Here is a 15,814-nt window from a genome sequence, read left to right on the forward strand (position 1 = left end):
TCTCTTATACTGAGACTATAGTCTCTTATACTGAGACTATAGTCTCTTATACTGAGACTAAAGTCTCTTATACTGAGACTATGGTCTCTTATACTGAGACTATGGTCTCTTATACTGAGACTATAGTCTCTTATACTGAGACTATAGTCTCTTATACTGAGACTATAGTCTCTTATACTGAGACTATATTCTCTTATACTGATACTATAGCCTCTTATACTGAGACTATAGTCTCTTATACTGAGACTATAGTCTCTTATACTGAGACTATAGTCTCTTATACTGAGACTATAGTCTTATACTGAGACTATAGTCTTTTATACTGAGAATATTGTCTCTTATACTGAGACTATAGTCTCTTATACTGTAACTTTCGTCCCTTACACTGAGAATATTGTAAATTTTACTGAGACTTAGTCTCTATATCTTTTATATTGATACTATAACACTGCGACTATAGCATTTTATACTAAGACTATATTATTTTATTGTCTATGTTTTCTCTTATACATAGACTATAATCTTTTCTATTCTCTATATATTCTTATACTATGACTGATCATTATTTTATAGCATTTCAAAAAGCGATTCGAACATAATGTTTAATAAAGATGAAAGACAAAAGAAAATATTGAAGAATTCAAAGTTTTATTAAATTTTAAAATCAATTCAACGTTTACAAGCATGTAGCTCTTTTAAACATTTTCATTGTATAAAATTAGTTATTGGTAGTTACTGAAGATACTTATATCGATAAATAGTAATACATAATGCATGTAACCAAGTAGGAATCTTTTCGAAATGTTATGTTTTTTAAGTGTTACCAAATATTTACCTGTTGTTTCTGAAAACAAAACAATTCAAGTAAAAAAAAAACGAATTGGAAGTACAAGTATTTTCAAAATTCTAAATGCCCGTACATGTTACCGACTTTGTATGGTTAATGTAACAACGATGTGCTGCTGCGGTTGCTGTTAATGATAAGAAATAACATGGCACAACTAATTGCCAAATGATAAGAGTGGTAAGAATTGTATTTGGTCTCGCGCATATTATGACCGAAAAAAACATCAACAGACTACAAAAGAAAACAATGTTGTTTATTTTTAGATAAATTAACATTCAGTTTAGGAAACGCAACAGAATGTTGTTGACACATAGAAATATGTATGTTTTGATTGTCAAAATAGATACAACACTGTTCAATACAAGTACAAACTACTGCTGAATACAAGGTTTAGCTTCTATATGGAATGCTCCATATATATTCAAGCTTTACGAATCTAAACGAATTTTTATGGTAGGCTCCATAAAAATATGTTGAAATGTGAAATAATGTGCTTTATTATTGAATGATTAAGCTTTTTGAAAGTACCGATTAAATAATTATAAAGTTTCTTTTTTATCAATTGTTCAAACTTCAATTAAAGTCATAGTTTTATGATGTACTAACCAAAAAGCTAATATACACGGATATTATTAGAACTACTGTCGACATAACGATTGACGTTCAATATTTTCGAAACAAGTTCCCTCATTTGACTTGCAGCTATGTTTATAGCTTAGATTTCTACCGGTAATACTATGCAAGTATTTAGTAATCTCAGAGAGATCAAGAGTTCAAAGTTTCTCAACCGTCAGTGAAGATTGAGATTTAATTATGGATGGATAATTACGAAGGTTTTAGTTTATTCAGTCTCTTATACTGGGACTATAGCCTCTTATACTGTGGCTATAGTGCTACAGTATAAGGCTGACTTGATGTAAGGAAAACATTTATCGTTTTTTTGGAAATCTAGGATAAACTCTTTATGAGAAAATGGGCCCTACGTATTCCTGTACCCTAAACGTACATATATAGGAGATCTTCTAACAATATTGATGTTTTTAAAATGTATATCAAAAAAAGCGCACTTTCTTACAAAAACATGTTATTTGTATAATTTGCTTGTGTGATAACACCTTTTAAAGCACCGCTATCACGATCGATTCTTTGAGGACAATTTTTACCACTCTTTCTCATATGTATATTGGCCCGAACGTTGCCTATTTCTTATTTAAAATTCCCAAGCCCCTATAGCGTCGTTGGTATAAACTAACTTCTCAACGCTATGAAATAAATCCAAGGTCCATTAAACTTAGCGATGAAGATGAAACGTGCAACGGATAAGGTTGGCTTGTCCACAATCATAATCACTGAATATTCTACTCATGAAAATCCCTTGAAATAAGTACGCCTTTAAAGTGTCGAAAGTTATACTATGTTCGAAAGATTTTATAAATTAAAGCAAGTTATCTTCATTGATTCAATGAGATTACTTCCCAATATCTATATATGTATTTTTACGTAATACTAGTTCTTCCAGAAGAACTCATTTATTTGTAGTCGACTCGTTAGAGGATCGCACAACGTATTGCTGACTTAAAAATGCGGGATTTTTTTAACATTTTTAGCTTTTATTTTGAAACATTTGTACAATATAAATTTATTCAATGTTTTGGCCATTGTTAGCTATGACCTTTTCCCATCTTTCTGGCAATATATGGATACCGAGCCAAAATAACTGATCATCTATTGAGGCCAAAAACGAATAAAGCTAATATCGGATACTCTGTTCCAAAGTGAAGCATATGCCAGAGAGAAACAAATAGTAGTCGGACGGGGCAAAGTCCACTTCACTCTAAATAGTTTTTAACAGGTATTGCAACATGTGCCCGAGTGTTATCATGATGGAATATTACAGTTTCATGTCTGACCACATTTGCTGGGGGTTTTTCGGCCAATGCTCGCTTCAAACATATCAGTTGTGTTAGGTACAGGTCCCCTGTGATGGTCTGGCCAGATTTCCGCTGCTCATAATAGATAGCACCCTTTTGCTCACACCAAATACAGAGAATTACCTTAGCGCCATGGATATTTGGCTTTGCTTTCGATTCGGCTGGTTTGCCGGGCTTCAAATACGCTCTCTTACGCTTCGGATTATCGTAATGGATCCACTTTTCATTGCAAATAATGAGTCGGTGCAAAAATGATTTTCTTTTATAGCCTTCAAGCATCATTTCGGACATGTATAATCGTCATTCAAGGTCTCTTGAAACTTTTTTGGCTGGCCTGGGTGATTTTTGTCTTCCGTGTTAAAATCACTACTTCTGAAAAATGTATATCTCTATTGAAACTTTTTCGAATATTCTAATGTCTTCATACTCCCTTTACCACTCAATTTTTGATTGTCTTCTTTCACGACTCACCACTACTTTGCCCTGAGGAAGAGTCTTAAACCAATCATTGTTAATTGGTGGTACATAGCTAACAAGTCTCTGAAGGGTATTAATTTTTAAGTACTTCAGTGGTTTTGTGATGTTTTTGGAAGCATCTGAAATAAATATATTTATTGCATATTTATTTCAGATGCTTGGTACACTATTTTGAAGATACTTTGGAGGGATTCTAGAGTAATCTAACTAACAACAATACAAAATTTAAGAACATTTTCAAATTAAAGGAAAATTTAAAAAAAACTTTATAAATCGAGACTTACATACATATATCACTGGTATTATTGCATTTGTAATGAAAATTCAAAATCATAAATTCTAAGAATATGTTTTTATTTTTGGTTTAATTGAATATTTAATAAAATTCCAAGGAATATATACTACATGTAAGTATATGACGTAATTCACTAAACAACTGAAGTACTTATCAAACATCTTGGACGTAATTATTATAATTATTTATATATATTAACGTCATCATAATGACTTTTCAATAGTTTTTAAAGTAAAGTAAGTATTTCCGTAAATTACGTTAACATCTTATTGATATAGATTTTTACGTAAATACGATATGTGTCAGATAATTGCATCGTTTATTGAGTTAAAAAGTAATTCTTCAAATCTTTATCATAATGTCAATATAAATTTTTACCTCACGTCTTGACAAGTCATCGTTTTGTGTGCACAAAAACAAAACATCGGCTGAATTGTGGACTTTTTCCATTTCCGGGAAATACTAAAAATATTTTTTCATTTCCGGGAATTTTTTAATACCAAACAAAGCCAAAAAACAGTTAAATTTGTCAAACAATCCGTCAAAATTCAATAATGTATTAACTTTTATAAAAATATTAAAGAAATCCGACTATGTTATTTATTTCATTATTTTTGCACAAACCATCTCTCGCACGTTGAAACCGATGGAACAGAATTTCTCACTGCCCAGACATTGATCCTGAAAATGTTCCACAGTGTAATTAAATAATTCTTTCCAAATGTTTCTCTTGTAGCTGAAAAATTTTAGTTGATATGACAAAACTTCGGTTCCAAGTACACGCTTGCATGCACACAAAATTTTCTGAAAATAAGCGATATCACTTAATTGTGAATAAATTCGAAAATAATCCACCGATTTTTATGATCGATATATCATTTTGTTCCTATTACATGGCTTTGCGATAAAGCAATAAATCTAAACAATTTCTGCCGTTTTCAATTTTTCATGATTTTTTTAAAACAAAAAAATTTGATATTTTTACATAAAAAATATATTTTTTGCTTCAATTTGTTATTATAACTCCGAAACTACTGAGCCGATTAAAACGCAATATAAATGTGAAAATTTGTACATAGCATGGGGGAAATGTTTTCAACATTCAATCAATCGAAAGAAGAACATTAACTACTCAATTTTATGTATGTATATCTAACAAAAAAGTTAAATTTTGTGAAAATGTGCGAATTCACTTAATTGTGAATAAATTCGAAAAGAATCAATCGAATTTTATATTCGATATCTCATTTTGTTCCTATTATTTGCGACAAAGTAATAAACCTGAACAAGTTCTGCCGTTTTCGATATTTCATGAGTTTTTTAAAACACAAACATTTGCTATATTCACGTAATAAATATATTTTTTGCTTCAATTTGTTATTACAACTCCGAAACTACTGAGTCGGTTAAAACGCAATATATAATCGTCTTAAAAGTTACGTCAATTTGAACGTTTCTAAGCGTACTTTAATAATATCGGACTAACCCTTTTTGAGTTATCATAAATTATGTGGAGAAACATCTAAAAAAATTCACAATTTTAGAAAAAAAATGTATAAAATAAATCTATCCATAGAATTGAAAAATTTTACCATTTTTGTACTTAGGTAACCATGATGCATCAAATCTATATAGTGGTTAGTGAAGCCTTTTTTCTGTTGACCTGTGTTATCAACTGCTGAAATCTGACCTGTACCAAATTAAACTGATTTGAAGCGAGCATTGGCCGAAAAACGTCCAGAATAGGCAATTTTTTGATATGGCGGCCGTCTGGAGGGGCGAAATTTTTTTTAAAATATCAGCTATTTTTGCTATAAAATTTTGAATAAAACCAAGATAATTTTCTAACAGTTATCTCGTACCTATAAAAAGTTAAAGTTTGTAGAAAAAATTTTCTCCGGGACTGTATAAAATTTGTATATGATCCGAAAAGAGAACCTAAGTCAAAATCGTATAAAGTAAAACATGGCTCACTTAAGCAAACCTAGTCGCCTCAAGACCTAAACTTTGCCAATTTAAAAACAAGTAAGAAAGTATGGTCGGTCAAGCCCGAACATATAATACCCTATACCAAGTAAATGAGCAAAAACATTTTTCTTTTAAAATTTCAATAATTTATATTCGTGAGTGATTTTCGGAAGTGGGGGTTATATGGGACCTATGACCAATTATGGACCGATCACCATGAAATTAGGTTATGTGATTTATATCTACATGAAAGTTATTTATGGTGAATTTTGTGTGTACAACAACATTTTTAAGAGATTTATGCACTTTAAAGTGATTTTTGGAAGCGGGTCTATATGGGAGCTATGACTAATTATGGACCGATCGTAACAAAATTTGGTGACACGAATTTCAAATATATAAAACTTATTTGGAGCGAAATTTGTGGAGATACATATATAAATTAAACATTTATGACCAATAAAGTCCAACTTCGGGTGGACATTTGTATGGGGGCTAGGTGAAATAATGAACCCATTTTAGCCAGTTTCAATAGGCTTGGTCCTTGGGTCGAAAAAAAAATATATGTACCAAATTTGATCGAAATATCTTCAAAATTGCGATCTGTATTTTGCGCACAAAGTTTACACGGACAGACCGACGGACATCGTTTAATCGACTCAGAAAGAGATTCTAAGTCGATCGGTATAATTTAAGGTGAGTGTTAGACTAATATTTTTGGGCGTTACAAACATCTGCACGAACTCATTATACCCTCCCCACTATAGTGGTGTAGGGTATAAAAAATACACAGAGAAAACAGTTTCGTATTAGCAACCGAATTTGAACTAAAAGAGATAACTTACATGTATGCATGTTTTTTGTAGATCTCCTTAAGGACTATTTATATTTTAAATTTCAGCTCATTCGGATAATACTTGGATTTTTGGAGCTGTTTTAAAAAAATATAAGACCAGAGATGGCGTGTAATTATGCTAATTAAGCGTAAAGGGCGTTATCTACAATTTTTGTATCTTTGGTGACCCCCACTGAAATTTTCTGGCAAACATTTTCGCAGAATATTTTAATCCTTAAATGTTCTTTTTGAAAGGCCTTTTTTTGATTTTCTCGAAAAAAGGGTCAAATTGATCCCTAAAGAGAGGAGATAGAGGGTTAAGATCTTCCACAAAAATGATCCCCACAAAATTCCACGATATGACTATTACAACAATAATTCTCTCAAATATTAACTTACAACATTTTTTCAGTTAGTATAATTCTACCTTCGATCAAAAAATTAAAACTTTGACCCACTGTAACAAAAAATTCAGACCAGCTGGACTATAAGTTTATTCTACAAAAATGATCTACTCAACATGCCCTTTCAGAATTATAGTTCCAAAAAATGCTTTTGGACAGTGTAATTTTACTAAATATCTCGCAGGAGTTGTCCACACGAAACAAATTAAACAAATCTATGACTCGTTAAGACGGGGATTTAGGAACTATTTTGATTGTAAGGCAATTTCATAAAAAATTAATAAAATTGTTTTATAATTCTTCATTGAATGCTTAAATTTGTTAAATATAATTTAAAAAACTTTTACCAAACATTTTGTTAGCAAATATTGTTGTGTTTAATAATTTTACTAAATATGTTTGTAACTTGCAGAATGCTTCACTTCACATTGCGAATAATTCTTAACATTAATTCCTTTAACACCAACATCACTTTGGGCTTAAGTCAGTCAGTCAGAAACAAACGAGTTGAAAGCAAGAAAATCAAACAGGAAAATTTAATGTAAAGAAAGAAGCATGACTTACCCTCTAGCTCTCTATTTCTGGAGATTAAAGCCAATACCATTTCAGGATTTGGGTCATCCTGGTCGTTGTTATTGTTGTTGTTATTGTTATTATTACTATTGCTGCTACAACTAATCTCTGACAGATGATGTGACTGTAGGCTGTTTGAAGAAGGAGCTGCAGCAACAACAGCTGCCCGAATACCGAGTGGGGTGGTCAAAGGTAGTGGTGGTGGTGGTAAGGATGCCGAGGAAGAAACCGTAGGTGGAGCTAAGGAGCAAGGTGTTGGTGGTGTAGCCACAGATAGGGCAAGCGTAGAGGAGGAGGAGGAGGTGGCATTAGCAGGTGTTGCTGGCGATGTTGAGCATTGCTGTTGCTGTTGTGTAGAGTTGGCCATTATTATTTGGGGATTATGGTTATTTGTCGTTGGTAATAACAGTGACGGATGTTGATGATGATGGATAAGTTGTTGCCGTTGCTGTTGTTGTTCAAGCATTTGTAGGTGATTAAGTGTAGTTTGTAGATTCTGTTGGTGCTGCTGCTGCTGCTGTTGCTGCTGTTGTTGGTGGTGATGAAGGTGATGGTGCTGAAGATGTTGTAGTTGCTCTTGCTGCTGTAAATCCATGTTGGCCAAATTATTGCTGAGCAAAGTTGAGGCTAACGAGCTGCCAGTAGAGGAGTTTTGTATTTGAGTTGGCTGATGTTGAGTTATATGATGATGGAGATGATGAGGTTGTTGTTGGTGTTGTAGCAGTGTTGTGGCTGTTGTTAATACCGGTGGTGGTGGTTTCAAAGTTTGCATCATTGCTAAACTAAGATGCATAAAACCAAGCGAAAAAGCAGCAGCAACTATAAGTTTAAACAAAGAGTAAACCGGTGTATGTATGTATGTGTGTGGTTATCTGTGAGTATGTTTGAAAGTGTAGCTGTATATGTTTGTATTGGCTGGAGGATAACAACAACACAACGTTATCCTGGCTTGCTGGCTGGCTTGTGTATATGCTTTGCAACAAACTTAACCTGTCAATCAATCCTTATTTCTCACTCTCTTTACGGTTTTGCTCACTGGATCTTTGTGCTGCTACGTTAATATTTACGTAGTACGTAGCAACAACGTAGTATGTTTGAGTGTGTGGTAAATGTATAATTTTTTTTGTTTTACGCTGGCTGTTGTGATGGATTTAACTGTCAAGTTTTAGGCTTAACATTAACTTTGATAAATTTCTTTTGAACAATTTTATTTTATTTATTTTCTTCACTTCACTTTTTTGCTATTTCACTGAACACTTTGTAACACTTCAGATATACTTATTTTATATTAATTATTTCAACACTTGCTACTTTTTTAAATAATAAATTAACAAATTTGCTAATTTTTTAAAATTTTATTTATTTTTCTATATTTAAATTTTGGCTTTTTTATTAATTTTTTTTCTTTTTCTTAATATAATTATTATGATATTTCTTATTATCTTTTTCTATATTTCGACCTTTTTTCTTTATTTAATTTTCAGACACCCGACCGCCATTAGTTATGTATCCGCCGTTACCGTTTAAAATTTTGTGTACGTCTAGTTGTTGGATTCGAAAATGTATCGGCAAGACATTTAACCAACCTACAAGTACAATATTCAACCGCACTTTATTTGCAGAGAAGCCGCAATGTTTATTATCACCTATTTTTTTTTTGTTATTATTGTTGTTACTTTTTGTTGTACTTCTATATATGTTGAATATATATTTTCAATATTGGAGAGCTTGTTTTGGTTGTTGTTTATTTGTTTGATGATATAAAGTTGGGCCATACAACGTTCATAAGTATAGAAATTTATAAATAAATGTATGTATGAATGGTACTACATACCTAGTCCCCAGTAAATATGTTAGAATGTCTGTATGTTTCATACTCAATAAAGTCAACTACTACTTATTGTTTAGTAGTGGCTTCTTATCACCTTGAAATGATTTTGTTTTTTTTTGTTGTTGTTGGTTAATTTTACGTTCAAAACCCTTTTCGAGCACACTCACTTTCTTATTCACATTTCTATAGTTCTGTGTACGTTTGTTTACTCATTCAGGTCTCTGAGGTTACTTCTTGGGTTTTAAAACAGAATGGGTCATAAATATAGCAATATAGCAGACATATCCTTTGAGGAGTAGAGCCATGTAGTCCTCTACTTTCTCTTCTAAATATTTAATGCTGCAAGACCTTTGAGAACAGATGTTTTAAGATATCCTGCAACTGATAAGGAAGAACCAACTATGCCCTCTTCTTGAACACATTTAACAAAAAAAATATCCGTTTTTAAACTATTTCCTATTTCCCGATTAAACCCAATTTTAAACTAAATAAGTGGCCTCTGAAAATCGGTACAGATTAAAGCGAGCATAACTTTTAAATGAAACAACGTATGATAACATTATTTATATTTATTCCACTTTGTTCTCATCAAAATCTGGTTATTTAATGTACCTGCACTCTTTTTATACCCTTCACCTTCGTGAGAAGGGTATATATAAGTTTGTCATTCCGTTTGTAATTTCTACATTTTTCATTTCCAACCCTATAAAGTATATATATTCTGGATCCTTATAGATAGCGGAGTCGATTAAGCCATGTCTGTCTGTTGAAATCAATTTTCTGAAGACCCCAGATATCTTCGGGATCATACATCAGACATGCATTCGAGAAGTTTTCTATTTAAAATCAGCAAAATCGGTCCATAAATAACGGAGATATGAGCAAAAAACCGGGACAACCTCGATTTTTTACCTATTTTTGATCTATATCTGGATTACTAAGTCATTAATATAGACAATATGGATATCTAATGATAGATATTTCAAAGTCCATTGCAACGATGTAGATAAGGCTATAGTAAGTTGGACCTACAATGGGTCAAAATCGGGAAAAATATTTTTTAACCCGAATTTTTTTTTCATCAACAAATTTTTTTTGTCATACATTTTTTTTTCCAAAAAAAAAAAAAATTTAAAACTAAAAAAAATGTTTTAAAAAAATTTGGAAACAAAATTTTTAAAAAAAATTTCAAAAAAAAATTTTTTTTGAAAAACAATTAAAAAAAAATAAAATTTTGTTTACCTAAAAATATTTTAAAGTATAATTTGGTGAAGGGTATATAAGATTCGGCACAGCCGAATATAGCTCTCTTACTTGTTCAATTTACGTTTAACAATTGCCCAATATATCTCGATTGGATGAAGTTTTGGGCAATTTGTTTAATTGATATGTTTTGGTATAACATGAATATTATTCTCATATTCTCGGATGTGTAATGTCTGATAAATGAAAGCAATCGCTTTTCCAAACTCTCTTTCTATATATAATTCGGATGTAATTGTTACATATGTCTGAAAAGCTTGACTCTTTAAACCACAGCTGCGGATTGCCTGCCAAATTAATATTTTTTTCAATTTTACGTATTCATATTTAAAGGCCACACAACCTCGTGCTGCCGAGACGTAAAATGTTTGAACTGATATCTGCCGAAAATTAGATTTTCGCCATGATTCGTTCTTGGCTGATGAGCATGTCTCATGTGTAATTTTTATTTCTTAAAAAAACTTATTTTGAAGTTTCGGATTTGAAACAACTCTCGTCTAACTTTTCGGAACAAATCTTATCCAAACAAAAGGACCCACTTGATGTGCAAAATTTTGTGTTTGCTAAAAGTGCTCAAATTCTAGCGTAAAAAATTGCAAATTTTCTAATAAGAAATGAAACAATTTCTGCTCCAACCCACTATAACTGAGGGGTTATTGCGTAATTCCATGCGAAAGAAAAAAAATCGAAATACTATCGCAGCAGTTCTAGGAGACTGTCCTCAACTAGTGATTTTACCTATCATTTAAGGTGAGAACTAGTTACGTAACTAGATACGTGATTGTATGACAGATGGTCCAAATTAGTCAACGCATTGGATTCGTTAGACACTCCAATAATCGAATGCTTGTAAACAAACCTTCCTCCAACAAGTCTCCAATAGATTATTTCTGGTGGGTAAAATAACTACTTTCTAAAGGACAGTACAAATCAAATGTTTAAAGTAACTACACTCTAGGTTACTTAGAGACACTAAAGTGGCAATTGACTTCACACTAGGTTACATGGAATTTCAGTGTACTTAAGCAAAATAATATAAACTGTATGAGAATTATATCAACAACATTTTTATAAAACCGGTTTGTACGAATTAGTCACAAAAAAGTGCAATACAAAATAAATTTTTAAAAGTGTCTACACTCTAGATTACTTTGAGACACTTAAGTGACAATTGTCTAAACATTATATTATCTGGGATGTATAAAGTAACCAATTTACTTCTCTCCGCAAACAAATATATAAATTGGAGTCGGCAATGCACTACCGAATCGTAATAATTGCATTCTGAGAATAAGTATTTCCGGGAGTAAGGCATCTCTACACACTCAACTGCTCGAACTACAATGAATATTTTGTGTATGATATTTTAGTTTTGCTTAGTTTGATAACGATCCAGCAAGACCCATGATTTGTCTACTTTGGCTGCCCTAAAAGAGGACACATATATTGAGAAGAGTGAAGGAAATGATCTTAACAGAACACAGTTAAACATTTCCCAGGATTCCGCTTTAATAGTTGGCCAAAATGTAAGATAAAAGTAATTCCACGGGAATGACTTTTTTTCGAGATGATTTAAATAGGAGAAAACACTAAAATATTACTATGTGTAAGTATTTAGATCTTATTACAACATTTTATTGGCATAATAATAGTTTAAACCCATGGTAGGCGAATGTGAACAAAAGAGCGTAAAAATACACACAATTCATTCAGTTTCTTGATGTTGTTGTGGATATTTTATTTTTTACCCAAAAGAGCACACAAATTTTTGCCTACCAATGGTTTAAAATGACTATATTTAATTTTTTAATTTAATTGGCGGCTTTTAGGCTAAAATTACAGTTAAAAATAAACTGCCAATTATAATGTAGTATGAAATGAATTTGACTCTGATTGTTTATTTGCTATTATAAAATTGTTTATTGAAACCGAATGTATATTTTCTATTAATTTTTTTAGTTTTTGTATACATATTTGCTCAATTTACAATTGGTGTCGTAGTGTTGTAGCGTTGTATGTCGTATTTTTTTTTATTAATATTTTACGAAATTGTACTTGAATTCAAATATAACGATTTTAACACGGCTGATTTAAAAGTAGCATAATGCTTTCAAATAGCAGTGCTGTAATAGCAAACTGTAATATATCTGTGGGCATTATTAACATTGAATAAAAGCTTTCAGTTGACCATTGATCGTAAGTTGGCAACGCTGTTTGCTGCGACCGTATATTCGAATTCGAATATTCAGTTAAAGAAAGTACACCACAGATGGCGTATGTATTAGAAAGCTCTAGACAGTTAAAGAGCAATCTAGAATGCAGACGACAGTGTTATAAATAGTGGCAGAGGTTGCAGTCGTGAGAGAGTTTATCAGAGACGCTTTTCGAATAAACATTAACTGAGTGCCTTAAAGTGTGTTGTATTTTTCGTGTACATTATAAAGTGTGTCTGTATTTCTGCGAATTTATAAACGTGTATAAAAAACATTGAGTGACTATTTAATTCTGTGGTTGTTGTACATTTTAAATAAATAAAGTGTTGTTACAATTTTCAAACTACTAAACGGCTTTTATTTGCAATCAAAAGTATCCGGTTTATTTAAAGGAAATGAACCAACGTTTTGAAAGGGTTAAAACGTAACAATATATTTACTGAATATATATTGTTTTATTAAATGAGAAAAATCTGTCATGTACGGTATGTCACGTACGATATTAAATTTTATTTATTATAAAATCATCCAAAGATTGTTTTTATTTAAATATGATGGATTGTAAAGGAAAAATATTCCGTTTAGTGTAAGAAATTAAAAGAAAACATAACGCCTCTCACGAATCGAAAATTTTCGCAGATTTCTACATGTACCTCAATTTCGCTCGATATTTTGGACAACAATGTTTCGAAAGAACTCTTTATTATTTTAAAATATATCTGAATGGAACATAAAGACCAAATTATTTTTCAGATACTCTTATTTTTGCAAAATCTATTCCACTCTATAGGTGCACAAATGTCACGTACGATGATATGGAATTCCCCATATAGTGAAGTCGGTCAATCTAGCGCTCATTTCAAAAAAATGATAACTAAACAAAATACGACTTTTTGGGAAGATAAATCTAGGGCGCTAAATCAAAAAACTTTCCCTAAATCTTAACATGAAAAACTTAGTCATATTTACACCAATATTTAGGTGAATATTACTTATCTTTCAACCTAATGCTAGAAAATTTTAAATAACTAACTTACGAATTGACTTTGTATATGACATCAAATTTATTTGCAATTATCTATTTTGTTATTGGCACGTGTTTTTCAATACTCGTGTTAAAAACAATTACTTCAAATCGATAATGATTCACGATTTCAATTGAAGATTCTACTCAATGATTAAATTCAATTCATATTAAGTATTTTAATCACAATTGACGTAAGTATTTGTAAGATATTGGAAAAATCTAAAAAAAATATTTCTGTGGTATGGAATTTAACAATTAAATTTGTTTAACTATTTATATGGGACCTATTGTGCATTAATTTTTATTATAATATAAATAACATCCATACTAAAATAAACAGCTGCTACTATTCTTTACACATCTGTAGTCAATATTTACATTCGATATCAGTTGATTGTTCGTTATTTTCTCTAGTATTCTCTATGATTGTTGAGATCTATTTGAAATTTGTTTTTATCTGCCATGGTTAGGTTTTTTTCTATCTAGTTCCTGCCCATCTAAATAAGAAGTTTTTGTACTGGTATTATTGCGTTCTGGCGGTTTCCAATTTGTGTGCTATGATCGAATCGATTTCAATATCTTGTTTACTTTGAGGAAGGCGTTTTTCATATTATAATATTGCATTGAGTTCATCACCTAAACGTTTGATAAGAGTTTGGTATCTATTTTCATTTTTGGTTTTTCAAATGCAACAACGTATTTTAAAAATTCTTCGTCATTTTTGCTACCAAAAAAATGTTTACAGTTATTAAATAAATTATAATTAAAATGTTTTGTTCAGTTTTCTACGGCATTTGTATCATAAAATATTATGATTTTGGGGGAAACACTACTATCAATTGGTTTGGATCTTTTACGATTCGAAAAATAATCAATTTGAAAATTGAGAAAATGTAAAATTTTCAACAGTTATATACACTTCACCAAAGTATACTGTAGGAGAAATAATTTTAGTTGAAAAAAATTTTTGGTTAAAAATTTAATTTTGTTAAAAAAAAAAATTGTTTAAAAACAAGTAAGAGAACTATATTCGGCTATGCCGAATCTTATATACCCTTCACCAAATTATACTTCAAAATAAAAATTTTTATGTGAAATTTTTTTTTTTTTTGGAAAAAAAAAATTTCGAATTGTTTTTTTTTAAATTTAAATTTTTTTTTTTTAATTTTAAATTTTTTTTTTTTAATTTTAAATTTTATTTTTTTTTAATTTTGAAAAAAAATATTTTTTTTTGGTGAAAAAAAAATTCGGGTTAAAAAATATTTTTTCCGATTTTGACCCATTGTAGGTCCAACTTACTATCCCAGCAAAAACTTTGCTTACCTAGTAAGCCAGCAAGTATAATTGGAGCAAAGCGATAACTACTTATTATTTGACTTACCGTTGTTCGAGATTTTTAAAAAATTCAGGGGTCAAGCTTACAAATGTACTTACAATCAGTTGAGAAATAAGTAGTAAATTCACAACAAGAATATGTAGCTAAAAAAAAAACACAAAAAATATTGCCTTGTGTGGGAATCGAACAGTCACATTATTTGCTTGTGTTTGATAGTCAAGCTGCTAACTCACTGCTCCATGTACGAGTTATTTTATTGTAAGTTAACAATAGTTTTAACATCAACATATAAATGAATATGATATAAACAAAAAAATTGATGGCTTTGACAGGTGGCGAACCACTAACCTCCCGTTTTCCAGTCAAACACACTAGATAGCTGTGCTAAATGCAAAAGTTCATTACCAGCCTGCATAAAAATAAGTACTTATTCTAGTAAATAAAATAATGTGCTGGGTAACCACCACTCCTTACAAAAGAATGCATGAAATAACTAGTGGTCATTACAAAAATTCACAAAATTTTTCCTGGGATGGTTTTATATACGTCATTGCAAAGGTCTTTGAAATACCTATCATAAGATATTAGGATATTCGAATTATTCGATTTTTCGAATAATTCGAATAAGAGATTTTAACTTGTTCGAATAATTCGATCACACGTTTAAAATCAATCGAATAATTTAAATTTTTTTAAACAAGTAAAGAATGAAGATTTGACGTTGGTTTTTATACCCTTCACCTTCGTGAGAAGGGTATATATAAGTTTGTCATTCCGTTTGTAATTTCTACATTTTTCATTTCCGACCCTATAA

At 30.9% G+C, this 15,814-nt stretch overlaps 1 protein-coding gene across 1 annotated transcript; it reads right to left on the reverse strand.

Annotated features, from left to right (window-relative positions):
• Nucleotides 1-906: 906 nt before the first annotated feature.
• LOC135950802 (spindle pole body component 97-like) lies at nt 907-8,105 on the reverse strand. Its single transcript, XM_065500330.1, has 2 exons — nt 7,322-8,105; nt 907-971 (listed from the first exon to the last, which is right to left on the reverse strand). The coding sequence occupies exons 1-2, from the start codon at nt 8,103-8,105 to the stop codon at nt 907-909; spliced, it is 849 nt and encodes a 282-aa protein (XP_065356402.1).
• Nucleotides 8,106-15,814: the final 7,709 nt, after the last annotated feature.

The sequence above is a fragment of the Calliphora vicina genome, chromosome 2, assembly GCF_958450345.1.
Source record: "Calliphora vicina chromosome 2, idCalVici1.1, whole genome shotgun sequence".
Lineage (NCBI taxonomy): Eukaryota > Metazoa > Arthropoda > Insecta > Diptera > Calliphoridae > Calliphora > Calliphora vicina.